This window comes from Dryas octopetala, chromosome 9 (genome assembly GCF_963921425.1).
Source record: "Dryas octopetala chromosome 9, drDryOcto1.1, whole genome shotgun sequence".
Lineage (NCBI taxonomy): Eukaryota > Viridiplantae > Streptophyta > Magnoliopsida > Rosales > Rosaceae > Dryas > Dryas octopetala.
Window position 1 is genome coordinate 4,654,154 of NC_141374.1, and position 14,972 is coordinate 4,669,125.

At 35.8% G+C, this 14,972-nt stretch overlaps 2 protein-coding genes across 3 annotated transcripts; both read left to right on the plus strand.

Annotated features, from left to right (window-relative positions):
- Positions 1-532: 532 nt before the first annotated feature.
- On the plus strand, positions 533-4,362 carry RBL12 (RHOMBOID-like protein 12). The gene is made up of 8 exons (XM_086227399.1): positions 533-1,221; positions 1,910-2,030; positions 2,272-2,391; positions 2,649-2,759; positions 3,143-3,187; positions 3,432-3,536; positions 3,618-3,659; positions 4,063-4,362. Exons 1-8 carry the CDS (start codon positions 827-829, stop codon positions 4,150-4,152), a joined length of 1,029 nt encoding a protein of 342 aa, XP_086083525.1. The 5' UTR covers positions 533-826; the 3' UTR covers positions 4,153-4,362.
- A 3,982-nt stretch (positions 4,363-8,344) lies between these two features.
- Positions 8,345-14,972, plus strand: LOC147273305 (Galactose oxidase/kelch repeat superfamily protein). Of its 2 annotated transcripts, none has more exons than XM_086256876.1 (11): positions 8,345-8,712; positions 9,247-9,396; positions 9,704-9,871; positions 10,389-10,544; positions 10,720-10,839; positions 11,367-11,531; positions 11,650-11,820; positions 12,595-12,781; positions 12,887-13,100; positions 13,693-13,894; positions 14,448-14,972. In XM_086256876.1, the coding sequence occupies exons 1-11, from the start codon at positions 8,511-8,513 to the stop codon at positions 14,498-14,500; spliced, it is 1,788 nt and encodes a 595-aa protein (XP_086113002.1). In that variant the 5' UTR covers positions 8,345-8,510; the 3' UTR covers positions 14,501-14,972. The 2 variants fall into 2 exon arrangements, with proteins under 2 accessions (XP_086113002.1, XP_086113001.1); XM_086256875.1 differs by having other exon boundaries at positions 8,346-8,712; positions 10,687-10,839.

Below are 14,972 nucleotides of genomic sequence, written 5' to 3' on the forward strand. Positions count from 1 at the left end.
AAATAGAGTGATCAACTCAGCAGTTTAGGGTGGTCGGAATAACACCCCTCTTATCTGCAACCTCTTAGATTGTTCCAAAACACTCTTAATCATCAATGGGGAAGCACTCAAAAGTCCCAAATTTTAGAAGTCCATTTCCCATCTCTTGAGGAAATCCAAATCCCAAAACCCCAGGACAGTCACATACTAGTGAAACAAGGGAATTCTGTGATTCTTTGAGAGAAATTTGTGGAGCATAGAAGATGGGAAGCCATACCTGGCAAGGGAAATCTGTTTCCTGTATTGGGATTGCTGGGAAATTCTGGGCTTTATTGGGTTTGTTGAAAAAGATTGGAAATTTTGGTTTAAGAAAGTTGGGTTTCGTTTGGGGGTTAAAGTGGGTATGAAACGGGTGACTGTAGTTCTTGTTAAAACCTTTATAGGCCATTTGACAATTGTGGGTTGAGCTTGCTTAGCACTCCCTAAGTGTATTGTATGACTCGTACGACCTTCCTAACTGCATAAGGTTGCATGGCAGTTGGCACTCATACGAACCAAAAAAACTGAGAACGAGAGGATGTGTTGCGCAACTAGGGCAATACCGTAATTTAGTCACTCCCAAATTTTTTTTTTTTTTGGGTCTGCAGTCCCAACTCCCAAGTTACCTGTTCTCTATAGAAAAATAGAGACACCCCAAAAGCCACCGAAGAGCAAAACTATACTACCCACTTCAAACTTTCAAGCATCCTGTATTCCTGTTCCCTAAGAAAAAGAAAGGAATTTCCCCAAAACCCACCAAAGAGCAAAACTATACCCACCAAAGAGCGCTTTCATAAGCTAAACAAAAATGCAGAGGCTCCTTTCTCTAAAACTAGCCTCAAACCTCCCCAAAAAGCTCTCACACTCCACCACCACCACCACTACCTCTTCACTCTTCCACTTTCAGCCTCATAAAGCCTTTCCTCTCACCAAACCACCCCAAAACCACTTCTTTAGCTCATTTCCCTCGCACCCGCTTCATCATCCTCATTCATGGAGTTCGCAGCACACTCTCACACACAAAGTTCATGGGTTTCTCTCCAACCCATTACTCAAAAGGCAACTTTTGTTGGATTCCTCAAAGGCCTTTTTGAGGATCTCAAGCAAGAGGCTATCAGATTGCAGACTTGGATTTCTCCAATCCCAGTTTCCCAAACAAAGTTTTCAGTTCAACCCAAATTTTAATTCTCATCGGAGTGGCTGGTAATGTTCTTATTTCATGTCGAAGTTTCTGATTGATTTCAATGAAAATTGTAAGAAAATGAAGGAAAGCTAGTAAATTTACAAGGAATTCCCAGTTTTCTACCGTGAAATCAGTTCTCCTTTGATTTACCTGCAGCCAAAAACGCAGCTTTATTGTTTAATCTGCAGCAGAAAAAATTATCTTCTTTTGTTTTGTATGTTGTGAAATTTCTGGTCCATAAGAAATTGTTTCTGATTCAATTGGGGTTTTCCTATGGACCTATGGTTAATATGAAATTTCTTTTCGGCTTGATTTGACCCATGAGAGAAAAGCAATGTAGCAGGGAACAAAAAAAGGACGACACGTATCGGTTGCTGATTGGCTGACCGTATTTATGTCCTTAACGCCATTGCTTGCATTTATTCATCACAAAAGCTCTTCTTGGCTGCAAATTTTGCTCTGGCTATTTTGCAAGTTGATTAATGATAACTGCAACTTCTGCCTGCACAATATAATAATTTTAGATAACTATTACAATTTACATTTGGATAATGAATTTTGTTATTTAGGAAATCAAGAAAATATCTGGTTGTGCAAAGTATTAGTTGTTATATGTTGAAAATTGTTTGTTGTTTTGGTTTTCAAGTTTTTTTTGCATTTATTGGATCAAGAACAGATGTGTTTCAACTTATTTTCCACTGTTCGCAGGAGATCATGGCTCCGAAGGGTATCAAGTAGTGACATGGTTTTGGGTTTGATTATTGCTAATGTAGCTGTTTTCCTTTTATGGAGGACTGCAGACCCTAGCTTCATGTTGAAGAATTTTACTGTGAGTCCTTAAATTTGAACTTATGTGCTATGTCAACTTTTCATGCTTAGACTTTATAGACTTATTGATATTTATAATGTGGATCAATTGGCTACTTATAAGGTAACCCTAAACTAAAGGACAGACTCGAGGAAACAAAATGTTGAAAGGATGAACTCATAAATAGTTACTTGGTATTCTAGTCTGATATTATTCCATTTCTATCTGGAAATTCCCTAACTTGTTGATTTTCTCTAAGCAGATCTCATTAGACAATTTTACGAGTGGACGTCTTCACACATTGATAACTTCTGCATTCAGTCATATGGATATTGGACATATTGTTTCTAACATGATCGGACTATATTTTTTCGGGATGAATGTAAGCTCAGCTTACTCGGAAGCTCGTTTCTTTTCTTCACGGGTTCTAATTTTGGTTTTTCTTTTCTTAAGAAAATTACACATTTCATAAAGGATTCCTGTAAGCTATTATATTTTGTTTTGAAATATCATTTAGTTGGAGGATATATCATAAAGCTAAGCTTGCTTGACTTATTAAATTGATCTCTTGCATAGTTTTTATGAAGTGGTATATTTAATCAGTTTCTGTCTCTTCTCTGTTTTTGGTGCACTGACCAGGTTGGAAGAGTTTTTGGGCCTGAATTTTTGCTAAAGTTGTATCTGGCTGGAGCTGTTGGTGGCTCGGTCTTTTACTTGGTGCATCAGGCCTACTTGGCCGCATCATCAAAGGTACAATGATACTCAAAATAATAATATTCAGCTTACGTGATACAACCATTTCAAGGATAATACGGTCAGTTTTTGTAACTTTAAAGGAAATAAGAATTAAGCATTAATCCTTATCTTCGCAATTGAAATTTCTGAAAAAGTAGCAGATGAATTAGCCTGTTATCAAAGTTTTCACAGGATTGCTCTACCAAAATAATGGCAAGATTGCTCTGTAAATGTCTAGATTGATGATAATTCATCGCTTTGCTTAAAATGATAATCAACAAATCAACTTGGTCATGAATAAAATGCAAGTAATTTTGTTTTCTGAACTTACAATTTAAACTCCTGGACGATTTTGTGAATATACAGCCTTGAGTATTCTTACAATCTTCTGTCTGCAGGGCCAGCATATGTGGGACATGGACCCTTCAAAGACACCGGCAATGGTATGCTTTCTGTAACCCTTTACATTCTGTGGTCCTTACATTTCTCAACAAAGCTAAGTTCTATAGTGGTGAGATCTGATGAATGCTTTCTCATGTACCTTTCCTTACTCCCTAGCTTCCTTCTTTTCATGGATTGTGTGACTAAAAGTTGACAAGCTGGCTTGGATTAGTTGCTATTATTCTGGAAGGAACATTAATTGAACTTGAAATTCATTTCACTATTGAGTCTGTTTGTGACATTTAGGGTGCAAGTGGGGCAGTTAATGCTATCATGTTGCTTGATGTATTCCTCTTCCCAAAATCTACTCTCTACTTGGAGTTTTTCATACCAGTTCCCGCCATCTTGCTGGTAAATTTGCTTCTATGTTGTGTGATTGGTTGAGGCTATTATGAAAATCCTTAACACATTACCTCTCTTTTTCCATTTTAGGGGATCTTTCTAATTGGGAAAGATATCTTGAGGATAATAGAGGTATGTTGCTCGTCTTCCCGTTTTCACATTTCTTTGTGTGTGTATGTGTCAGTGTGTGTGTGTATGTGTCAGTGTGTGTGTGTATGTGTCAGTGTGTGTGTGTGCATGGTGCATGTGCTGTGTTTACATTGACCTTGAAACAGAGTAGGAGTTGAGTAATGGTTACCATCACTCAATGGGTTTTCAACCAAAGAATATTTTGATAGTTAGACCTTGTTTATTGTGGTTGTTTTTGTTTTCTGGGCGTGTTATTGTTCAAGTGAGATAACCTAGGTCAACTTGGATCCCTGTGTCATTGTACCTGAATGAGTATGAACTCTAGAATTGTCTTCCCGATGCCATCAGACCAATGTTCTTGGTATGTTCTAGTAAATTTAGTTGTAACATTATTTTGTTATTGCAGGGAGACAAACATATCTCAGGATCTGCACACTTGGGCGGCGCTGCAGTTGCAGCCATAGCCTGGGCACGACTTCGGAAGGGGCGTTTCTGAATTTATAAATGGATCTGCAGCTTACTTACACAACATTCTGTAGATGTTCTAGCTAGCAAACTAAGATATTCCCGCATGTTTAACTATTAGTCATTTAACTCATTGCCTTCCAGCAGGTTTTTCTCCTTTGGTAAATTTAACCTAATCATTCATTGACACCCCTAGCTTCGGCTGCCCACATTAATTTGAATTTCAGATTATTTAGATACATTTGTGGAGAGTGCTATGAACAAAGTTGCTCATGCAAGCATAAATGATTCTCTATAGTGTTTGGTAAATCTCACATTGTGGACTCACTTCAATCAACAGCATCTTGTTCTTGTTCTTGTTGTATGTGCTCCTGCTAAGTGACTGAACAAATCAACAAAGCATTTAAGCATGAACATTTAGAAAGGAGAGCTTCAGCTCCAGAGAAATGCTTAGTTGCTATTAAGAAGAAGAGAATGTTGACAGTTTCCCATTTACTTTGGGTTACTCCTCTGGACCTAAAGCAGAGAGGGCTTGTAGTGAAATCTGTGTTAGCATTTACTATAAACCTGACAAGTTCCTGTGTAGGCTTCTCAACCCAGTCCCCAAATTCTACTGTATGCAGAAAGTTACTTGTCAGGATTATAGCATGGCCCATACGCTATTTAGCCCCAAATCCCAAAACAAATTTGAAAATTCAAACATGTTTATCTTTCATTTTTATTCTTTTAATGCAGTTAGATACTCTAATAAGTTAATAGCCCCTTCTTAAAAGTTTAAAATATTCAGAAAGGTAGATGTTATCATAAATAGGAACTGCACTTTACAGAATTTAAGCTGTTTCGTTCTTGTATTTAATGTCTGCGGCACTCCACATCCATTAAACAACACCATTGACTTTCAGAAAAAAAAAAAAAAAAAAAAGCAACAACACCATTGACAGTTTCCAAAACCATTTTTTCCTTCTTAAACTTACAACTCCAAAACCATTTTTTTTTTTTCTGCAGATATTATTTAATTACGTATATCTTTCTAAGTTTGTTTTATCGACATAAATTCTTTTAAGTTTATTTTTCTTTCAAATCTTACCTTATTCAATCAAACGTATATATTCGTTTAAGCTAAGTAAATCAATTTGTATTCTTCTTAGATATTCCATACCTTTTTAGCATATACTTTTTTTGGTGAAAAACAATTTCCTATTAATGCACCATACTTAGTCTTTTTGGATATCTTCATTTTTTAGAACAATGTCGTAACTTGTTTAACAATGGATTAGTTTAGTATAAGCGTACCATGTACACTTGAATACCGAAGGTTAAGTATAAGCGTACCAAGTACATGGGAATGCATGTAACATGTCATCAGTTTTATCATTATGAATCATAATTTGTCGTTTTTTATCATTATAATGTAATAATTGATCTAACAATTCATTGATAATACGTAAATATAAATTTTGACTGCATTGCATGCACATAAAGTTAGGGGTCGGCAATGGGCCGGGCCGGGCTAGCCCGGCCCAAATTTTTCGGGTTCGGGCCGGGCTCGGGCTTGAATGGTAGAAGCCCAATAGGGCTTTCGGGCCGGGCCGGGCCGGGCTTGGGCTTTAATACACAAGCCCAAGGCCCGCCCATCGGGCTTTGGCTTGCGGGCTTGGAGGGCCGGGCCGGGCTAGGCCCAAACGGGCGGCCCAAATAGGCCCAAAGCCTGTTAGACACATATATATATATGTTAAAAAAAAATATAGGATTTTGGCTATGTTGTGATTTGAACATGAGACCTCACATAACAAACTTCAACTCTCAACCAACTGAGCTGACCAGTTTATTTGTTAAGTTTGTGAATCATAACATATTTAATAGCTTTTTCGTTTGTTTACTTCAATAAATTATTAATATGCTTATTAAGTTATTCTATAATACTATTATGTTAGTAATAGTGTAATACCATAAATAATAAACTTTTAAAATTATATACAACATTACAACTATAATAAAACATAAATGTACATATGTTTTATTATATGTTTTATTATATATTTTATTACATATTTTTATAAACAAACGATGCAATTGTGTTGTCAACGATCCGAACCGTTCAAATTTTAGTTCCTCACTCAAAGATAATTCGTGCAAAAAATTAGCTTAATCGGAGATGTAAAAGTGACATAATGGTGGTCGAATTAATGAACGATCGTGGTTTTTCTAATGATGATCGAATGGGTAGATGAATGTCGATTTAGCCGATTTTTGTACGGATGATCTTTGACTATGAACATAGAAAATGAACGGGTCAAATTGTTGAAATCACGTTGTGGTCTTCATAATTATGGAAACAATAAGGTTTCAACGACAAAGTTATTAGAATTATACTCTTCAAGTGTATTTATATGTAGAAGTTCACATATCGATCGTGTTTTCAACGATCCGAATCGTTCAAGTTTTAGTTCCCCACTCAAAGAGAATTCTTGCAAAAAATTAGCTTAATCGGAGATGTAAAAGTGACATAACGGTGGTCAAATTAATGAACGATTGTGGTTTTTCTAATGATAATCGAATGGGTAGATGAATTCCGATATAGCCAATTTTTTGTAAGGATGATCTTTGACTATTAACATAAAAAATGAACGGCTAAGATTGTTAAAATCACGTTGTGGTCTTCACAATTATGGAAACGACAATGTTTCAACCGGAAAGTTATTAAAATTATATTCTTCAACTCTTCAAGTGTATTTATATGTCGAAGCTCACATCTCGATCGTGTTTCCAAGTTTTCAATGATCCGAACCGTTCATTTTTTAGTTTTTCACTCAAAGATCATCCCTGCAAAAAATTAGTTCAATTGGAAATGTAGAAATTAGATAATGTTGGTCCAACTTATGAACGATCGTGATTTTTCTAATGATAATCGAATGGGTAGATGAGTTCTGATTTTGCTGATTTTTGTAAGGATGATCTTTGACTATGAATATAGAAAATGAACGGCTCAGATTGTTGAAATCACGTTGTGGTCTTCACAATTATGAAAACAATAAGGTTTCAACGAGAAAGTTATTAGAATTATACTCTTCAACTCTTCAAGTGTATTTATATGTAAAAGTGACGTAACGATGGTCGAATTAATGAATGATCATGGTTTTTTTAATGATAATCGAATGGGTAAATGAATTCCGATTTGGCCGATTTTTTGTAAGGATATTCTTTGACTATCAACATATAAAATGAACGGTTCAAATTATTAAATTAATGAACAATCATGGTTTAATAACTTTAATTATAGTTGTATTATAAAAGTTGTATATATACATATACATTTATGTTTTATTATAGTTGTAAATTTGTAATGTTGTATATAATTTTCAAAGTTTATTATTTATGGTATTACATAGTATAGTTTACACTTTACACTATTACTATTTACTAATATTATAGAATTATATAATAACTTAATAAGCATATTAATAATTTATTAGAGTAAACAAACGAAAAATCTATTAAATATGTTATGATTCACAAATTAGACAAATAAACTAGTCAGCTCTGTTGGTTGAGAGTTGAAATTTGTTCTATGAGGTCTCAAGTTCAATTCATAACATAGTCAAAATCCTATATTTTTTTTTTATTGAAGATATTAAACAGGCTTTGGGCTTTGGGCTTCGGGCCGGGCTTTGGGCGGGCCTAAGCGGGCCGGGCTTTGGGCGGGCCGTGGGCTTCAAGGGGATGGCCCAAGCCCAACCCAAGAAATTTTCGGGCCGGGCCGGGCCGGCCCAAATGTCGGGCCAAATCGGGCTTCGGGCCCAATGGGCCGGGCGGGCTTCGGGTGGGCTTCGGGCCTTGGGCTATTTGGTGAGCCCTACATAAAGTAACGACATATAACGTGTCATTAGTTTTGTCATTATGAACTTAAATTTTCAATTTTGGCCATTTTACGTAATGCATAATAACTTATATAACAATTCATCGATGATATCCAAGTTTAAGTCCTAATTGCATGGAGTGGAGGCATGTAACGTGTGATTATAAACTAATTTGTTTCTCTTAAAATACTAAAACTTTTTTTTTTAAAGGTAAACTAATTTTTTTATAAAAAAAACTATTATGTATGTCATTCTTTTTTTTTTTTTGTTCATTATAATAAATCCCCAAATCACCTCCCTAATCAAGACATTTTTCTCTCTTTTAGCAAAAACCAAAACACATTTCTCTCTCTTGTTTTGGACCCTTTCTTTTATTATTTTCAATTCTTTAGTTCCTCATTTGCATGAACTCAAAAAAATCCACTCAATCCCAGACAAACCCATAAAAAATTTCATCTGTGTAATTTCACATCTTTCACTTTTTAGCATTTTCTACCAACTGGGTCTCTCTCTTCCCATTGATACCCAGAAAATGAGGTGGGAAAGGGTCCAGCTACACCCTAAACAAGCTCACCACCAACAACAACAACAAGAAGTGTTGGGTGAGATATCTGGGCCAGGGAAGAGGTGGGGACACACCTGCAACGCCATTAAAGAAGGGAGGTTCGTCTATGTCTTTGGGGGTTATGGCAAAGATAACTGTCAGACCAACCAAGTTCACGTCTTTGACACTGGTGGGTCTTCCACAAATGCTCAAAATTTTGGTCACCAGGATTCTTTTTTTTATGTTTTTATTTACACGTTCTTCATGGGGTTTGTGCAATCTTTGTTTTGCATTGTTGTTTGTGATTTTTCTTGGACAAAGTTTGAATTTTTATAATACACCCTGTAGATTAATGTCCATGCCAGTGCTTGTGGGATTGTTATTAGGGTTTTTGTTGGGTTTAATCTGGTAAATTTTTTTATGGGTCTTACCCTTTTGGAATCAATATTGTGATGGGTTCATTTTTTGCAACATTACCTGCGTAAATGCTTCTTGGGAATGCTATTGAACTTTTATTTTTGCGTTTTCACTGGTTAACTTCCTAAGGTCCTTTTTTGGTAATTGAATTCTGAATAATGCTCTCCGATGAGCTCTTTATTTTCTGTTGAAATTTTCCTCTACGTGTTAACAGAGTAGCACTTTGCATTTGCCTACGTGTTATTGCATATTCTATGGAGATTTTTTTGAGATTGTTCATTATGTCATTCTGAATTGCTGATTGCAGCTACGCATACATGGAGCCAGCCAGTGATGAAAGGCACACCGCCAACTCCAAGGGATAGCCACAGCTGTACCACTGTTGGTGATAATCTCTTTATCTTTGGGGGTACAGATGGGATGAACCCTCTCAAGGATTTGCATATATTAGACACCTGTGAGTGATTTTCTTTCTTATATCTTTGCTTTTAGTTAGCCTCTTTTATGATAAGCTTGTCTGCCCACCCTTCTATTTATTTAGTGCAATATTATTTTGGGGTCAAGTACATCAATCAGATGATTCTAAGTCCATGGTGACAGTTTACTTATTTTCTGTACCATTACGAGATGAAACCAGATATTCTCATTTCACAAAATTTACTGACACCATTAGCTTTTAGGGATTATATCAAAGTCTTTTATTATTACTTTCTGTACTGTGCATACCATCAGTGTGCTCACTAACGTTCTTAATGTTTGTGTAGCTTCACATACATGGATATCTCCAAGTTTAAGAGGCGAGGGACCAGAGGCACGAGAGGGTCATGGTGCAGCCCTTGTTGGGAAACGACTATTTATATTTGGTGGATGTGGAAAATCTGCTAATGATATTGATGAAGTGCACTACAATGATCTTTACATTTTGAATACAGGTAAGTTTTCCATATAAGGTTAGTTTATTAGTCACTTTGGTGAAGATTGGTTTGAATTACTTTTATCAAAAATTTATTGTACAAATAATAAATATGCATTCATATGGTACTACCTCACATGGATATTATGAGTTGACTTATTGGATCTATCTCATTTTGCATAAGTATTGTTTTGGATAACATTTGGACCTTCTTAGGGTATGAAGTTGTTGGCTTGCTAATCAATAAGGTCTATAAGTATTTTGTCTATGTCTTAGGACTGTAACCAGACATTTTAGTGCTGTGGAAGGTTTATAGTATTGCAGAGGACCATCTCTGTCCTCTTGCTCTCTGTTAACTCTATACTTGGAGGACGGAGGGGATGAGTATTGTAGGTGTAGGACATCACATTCAGTTTTTATTTTGGCTTGGGGCTTTACATTTACTTTGGTCTTGGACACTTGGCTATAACATGGTCACTGATCGACACAGATGCAAATTATACATGTTTTATCCTTTTTGTCCTCTTATCTTGTAGAGACATTTGTATGGAAACGTGCTACAACATCAGGCACCCCACCTTCTCCACGTGATAGCCATACTTGCTCATCTTGGAAGAACAAAGTAATTGTGATTGGTGGTCAAGATGTGGATCATGACTACTATTTGTCTGATGTCCATATCCTTGATGCAGGTATCATAGTTTTCTTAAATCTCTGTGGCCAAGTATTTTGAAAAAAATTGTTACTTTTGTTTAAATATTGCTTGTACCTAACTTGGGGATATTGTATATGATTTCTACCTTTTATAATTCTGGTATTACCGCACTTAATTAGATACTCTAATGTGGAGGGAGCTGAACACTTCAGGACAGTTTTTGCCACCCCGAGCTGGTCATTCAACTGTTGCTTTTGGGAAGAACTTATTTGTTTTTGGGGGATTCTCAGATGCCCAAAATCTATACAGTGACCTGCATATGCTTGATATTGGTATGTATCAAGTAATTTTCTGAAACATATTCATTTCTTTCCAGCTATGTATATATATTTGTATACACCTATGTATGTATGTATGTATATACACTTTGGTGTAGGTGAAGAAGAAAATTGGTGGGATTATTTTTTTTCCAACCTATGTTGTGCAGTAGGTGGGAAGTCATGTGATAGCATTCACAAAGCCATATCTTAAATAAATAAATAAAATTCTTGGATGATTGAGGTCGATCATGTGATAGACAATTATCAGTAGACCTCTTGTTCAACCATCAGATTGATAATTAACATTAGATCACTAAAGTGAGAGTCACAACATGTTCTACATGGTTCTTTTCTTTGTCACCCTTTTGGTTACCTGCTTTTGTGCATTGTTTGATCCTTCTGATCAATCTTCTTGTGTATCCACCCTTGATTACATGTACAGCATGCTATAGCTTCTTTCTTTCTTCCCTGGGGATTAATTTTATGGAATTGCATCCTCAATGATCCCAAGTCCCCACTCTATCCCATTGTCGGTGCAGATACTGGTGTATGGACCCAGGTGATAACTGCAGGTGATGGACCTTCTACTAGATTTTCTGTTGCTGGGGATTGTTTGGATCCAGTGAAGGGAGGTGTTCTTGTGTTTATTGGTGGTTGCAATAAAAGTCTTGAGGCACTGGATGATATGTATTACTTATACACAGGTTAAGTATGATCTTTTCATTTTATTCCCTGAATTATTTATATTATTTTATTATGACCTTCAAATGAGTTTGGAATGTGATGAAAGTTTTACTGACCTGATATAATTTCTAATTTTAGGACTTATCAGGGAGAGTGAAAGGAGACTAGAGAAATTATCTTTGAGGAAGCAATTAAAGCTAAAGTGCCAAGAACAGAATCTCACGTCTGCTCACGACAAAGCTCTTGTTGCTGTTGGAACTGGTGCTGATATGCGCCAACCCACAACAGTTCCATTTTATGGCCAACCATGTGAGTATTACTTTTTCAGATACAGTATCCAGGGGCGGCCCAATCCTAAATGAGGCCTGAGGCAAACGTTTTAAATTTGGTCTTTTTAATTTAATATGTTAATATATTTCTTGCGCCTTTCTAATTTAATATGTCATAATTTTTAGGGTTTTATTTAAATTTTCACTTAAATGTTGAGATGAAAAATTACTAATGAAATTTCTCTCTCCAATTTTTCGTAACATGTGTTTTTCAATAGATAACATGACTAATTAATCTATTCAATCTTGAAAAACGGGAGAATATTTGAGATAGATATAATGTTTATGGACAAAAGTCAATTTGGGATGGAATGATTTATGAGTTACCATATATTTGGGTTTCTTTTTTGTTCCATATATGTTTTGGGCTTCGGGACTTTTGATTCTTTTCTTTTTCCATAAATGAGGCTCACACACAATAAAGTAATAAGCAAGAAAATAATTGGCTTATTTTAATAAAAGAAATTTTATATATGAGGCCTTTGCTCAATATGAGGCCCAAGACCTGTGCCTTGCTCGCCTTGGGCTTGAGCCGGCCCTGACAGTGTCCAATTAGATTTTTTTTTTTTGGTACATATCCCATTAGATTTTTTGCATCCAAATGCACATATTTCCAAAAGGAATTGTAATGATTGCAGTTGATGTATTGGCTATCTATTTAATAACCTGAAAAATGAAAAGTAACACTAGTTGAATATTTTCTTGAAGAGGGATTTTAGCATCTAGCTCAAAAATTCTAGTGCTATGACTGCAGGCAGGCAGAATATCCCATTGAATCAATCCCAGCTTCTTCAGGGGAAGAAGACATTTCAAGCAAAGGTTACTGAAAGACTTTTTGATGGATATACGGTTGAAACTGTTATTGATGGAAAGCCTCTTCGTGGTATATTGTTTTCTAGCAAGCCAGACATTTTCAACACAGCTACTCCTAATTCCAGTAGGTAAGAATATGGCCAATTAATATTGTCAATTTATTCCAATTTCACTCTCCATACCTAAAATTAGAATATTTTGGATTAACTTCGATTCTGTGATTCTCATATCAGGAAGAGGGCTACCAGTGAAGCTGGTGGTTTAATGTCAAATGGTGATTACAACAGAAAAGCAAAAACTTCTAAGGGCATCGGGCAAGAGACAATAGATCACAGACAGGCAGATAATATTCATGGAAAGCAGTCCATATCACATGACCAGACAGAAGCTGCTGCAGCTTCCATTTCAAAGAATCAAGCAAATTCTGATGCTTCTCACCTGCATAAGGTCATATCTTTCTTTTCATTATATGGACAGGGTCCAGGGTCTTGGAAGTGTGCTGATTTACCAGTATTTAAAGATTGCTTAATGATAATTTTACAACACAGTCCTGTGTATTCTCATGACAGATGGCATGATGTAACATGAAATAATAAATTACAGTTATGGCATTAGTTTGATATTGCAGTATTTTCCTTTTGAGATACAGACGTAATTATGAAAATTTGTAATTCATTTAGTGTTTTAATGTGTTTTCTCATGCTATTGAAGTGGTTCATTCTTGATATGCTTCAGTTCATGGGTTATAATTTGTGTTGTGAGATAATTAAAAATGGTTGATCTTATGAAAAGGAAAATTGTGTGTAATTTTCTGTAAAAATATTCTTTCATGATTATTCCATAAAGTTCTCTCTCTCTCTCTCTCTATGTGCTTCTAATCTCATGACATGGTGTATCTAAGTCAGCAGTGCGCGCATCTTTCTATTCAGTTACTGGTTTTTCCATGCATCATGAGATTATTGGTTACTCAAGAATTTCCATGTGTACACTGAATGTTCTCTGTTGTGGGATAACATTTAAACTCTGGACTCTTATGCAGGTTACTGCAAACCCTTTGCTGTCAGTGACTCCTTTGAATCTGGGTGATAAGCAGACAAATGATGCTCCAAACTCCAACACTGAAGTTCTAGGAGATGATAATAGTCACAGGACAACTGATGCACCAAATTCCAGTACTGGAGATACAAAGGAAAATTTGCCTGCCACAGCAAATACTACTGTTGCTTCATCCCTAAACCAAGGTATGAATGTAATGAGTATTTAATTACTTATTTGGCCTGTTACAGGCTTATAGCCTTATATGTACATGGATATGCTACTATGACATTATCTTTCATTAACATACCAAAATTACCAGCTCCAGCCATTGATGGTTAATCTGACAAGTTCACTTATATACTGACATGGCCTGTACATCAAACCACTATTATGTTCTCATCTGATTGTTTTTTACTGTTGAACTTTTTGCTATACTTGTGTGAGGACAAGTATTATGCACCCATGGTATACTTGAACTCTAAAGGAAACTAATAAGATCCAATTATATGGCATTTTATTTCATTAATTTTTTGTCTGCTAACAATCAGAAGCCCAAGCAAAGAAAGAGACTTAAGTAAATGCAGATGCTATGTCTTTCATTTTTGTAGGTTTTTACCATCCTCAAATAGCCAGCCAAAATACAGTTGGATTTTAGACTTGATGTAGTTTAAACTAATTCCTCATTTTAAAAGTTAGTGGGTGCTTATTTATAATAAATGATCTTCTGATGGGCTGATTAGCTGTTTGTGATAACAGATGACGGGAAACTAACAACTGAAGGACACAGTGCAGCAACAACATTTAATTGAAACACTTTGGTTGAGGATTACTTCTGAACATAGCCGAAAATGAAGAACCACCAGCTAGTTGTACATTTGTCATCTCATGGTGATCATAGATGCATATGACAGAGGGGATATACAGAATTTGCTTATTGTTGTGAGCTGCCACCTTGTAACAGTCTTAGGTTTAAAGTTCTAGTAGTATGTAGTACTCATCTAAACCTGGTGAGTTCTTGATTAGTCCCTCTAATTCCAATTGAACAGCTTCATACATTATGGGAAAAAGAGACTGCTTATCAGAAGAAGTTGGTGACTATTGTAGGTTTCCTTTTTTAGCAGCAAAAGAAAGAATTGCAATTGCAGGGATGCACATTCTTCTGCTGGTTCCATTTCCATTTAGATGTAAAAGATAGCTTAAATTTTCTATTTCTTGTTTTCTTTTACAATCTCCGTTTTGATGGAAAATTTTCTCTGGTTTTATTTTGGTACTTTTTCTGGA

Bases quoted from the DNA above. Each gene is read 5' to 3' on its own strand.
- RBL12 (XM_086227399.1), top strand. From the start codon at position 827: ATGCAGAGGCTCCTTTCTCTAAAACTAGCCTCAAACCTCCCCAAAAAG. The intron at 2,031-2,271 runs GTGAGTCCTTAA...TTCTCTAAGCAG, and splicing joins TCATGTTGAAGAATTTTACT to ATCTCATTAGACAATTTTAC. The intron at 2,760-3,142 runs GTACAATGATAC...TTCTGTCTGCAG, and splicing joins ACTTGGCCGCATCATCAAAG to GGCCAGCATATGTGGGACAT.
- LOC147273305 (XM_086256875.1), top strand. From the start codon at position 8,511: ATGAGGTGGGAAAGGGTCCAGCTACACCCTAAACAAGCTCACCACCAA. The intron at 8,713-9,246 runs GTGGGTCTTCCA...TGCTGATTGCAG, and splicing joins AGTTCACGTCTTTGACACTG to CTACGCATACATGGAGCCAG. The intron at 13,101-13,692 runs GTCATATCTTTC...ACTCTTATGCAG, and splicing joins ATGCTTCTCACCTGCATAAG to GTTACTGCAAACCCTTTGCT.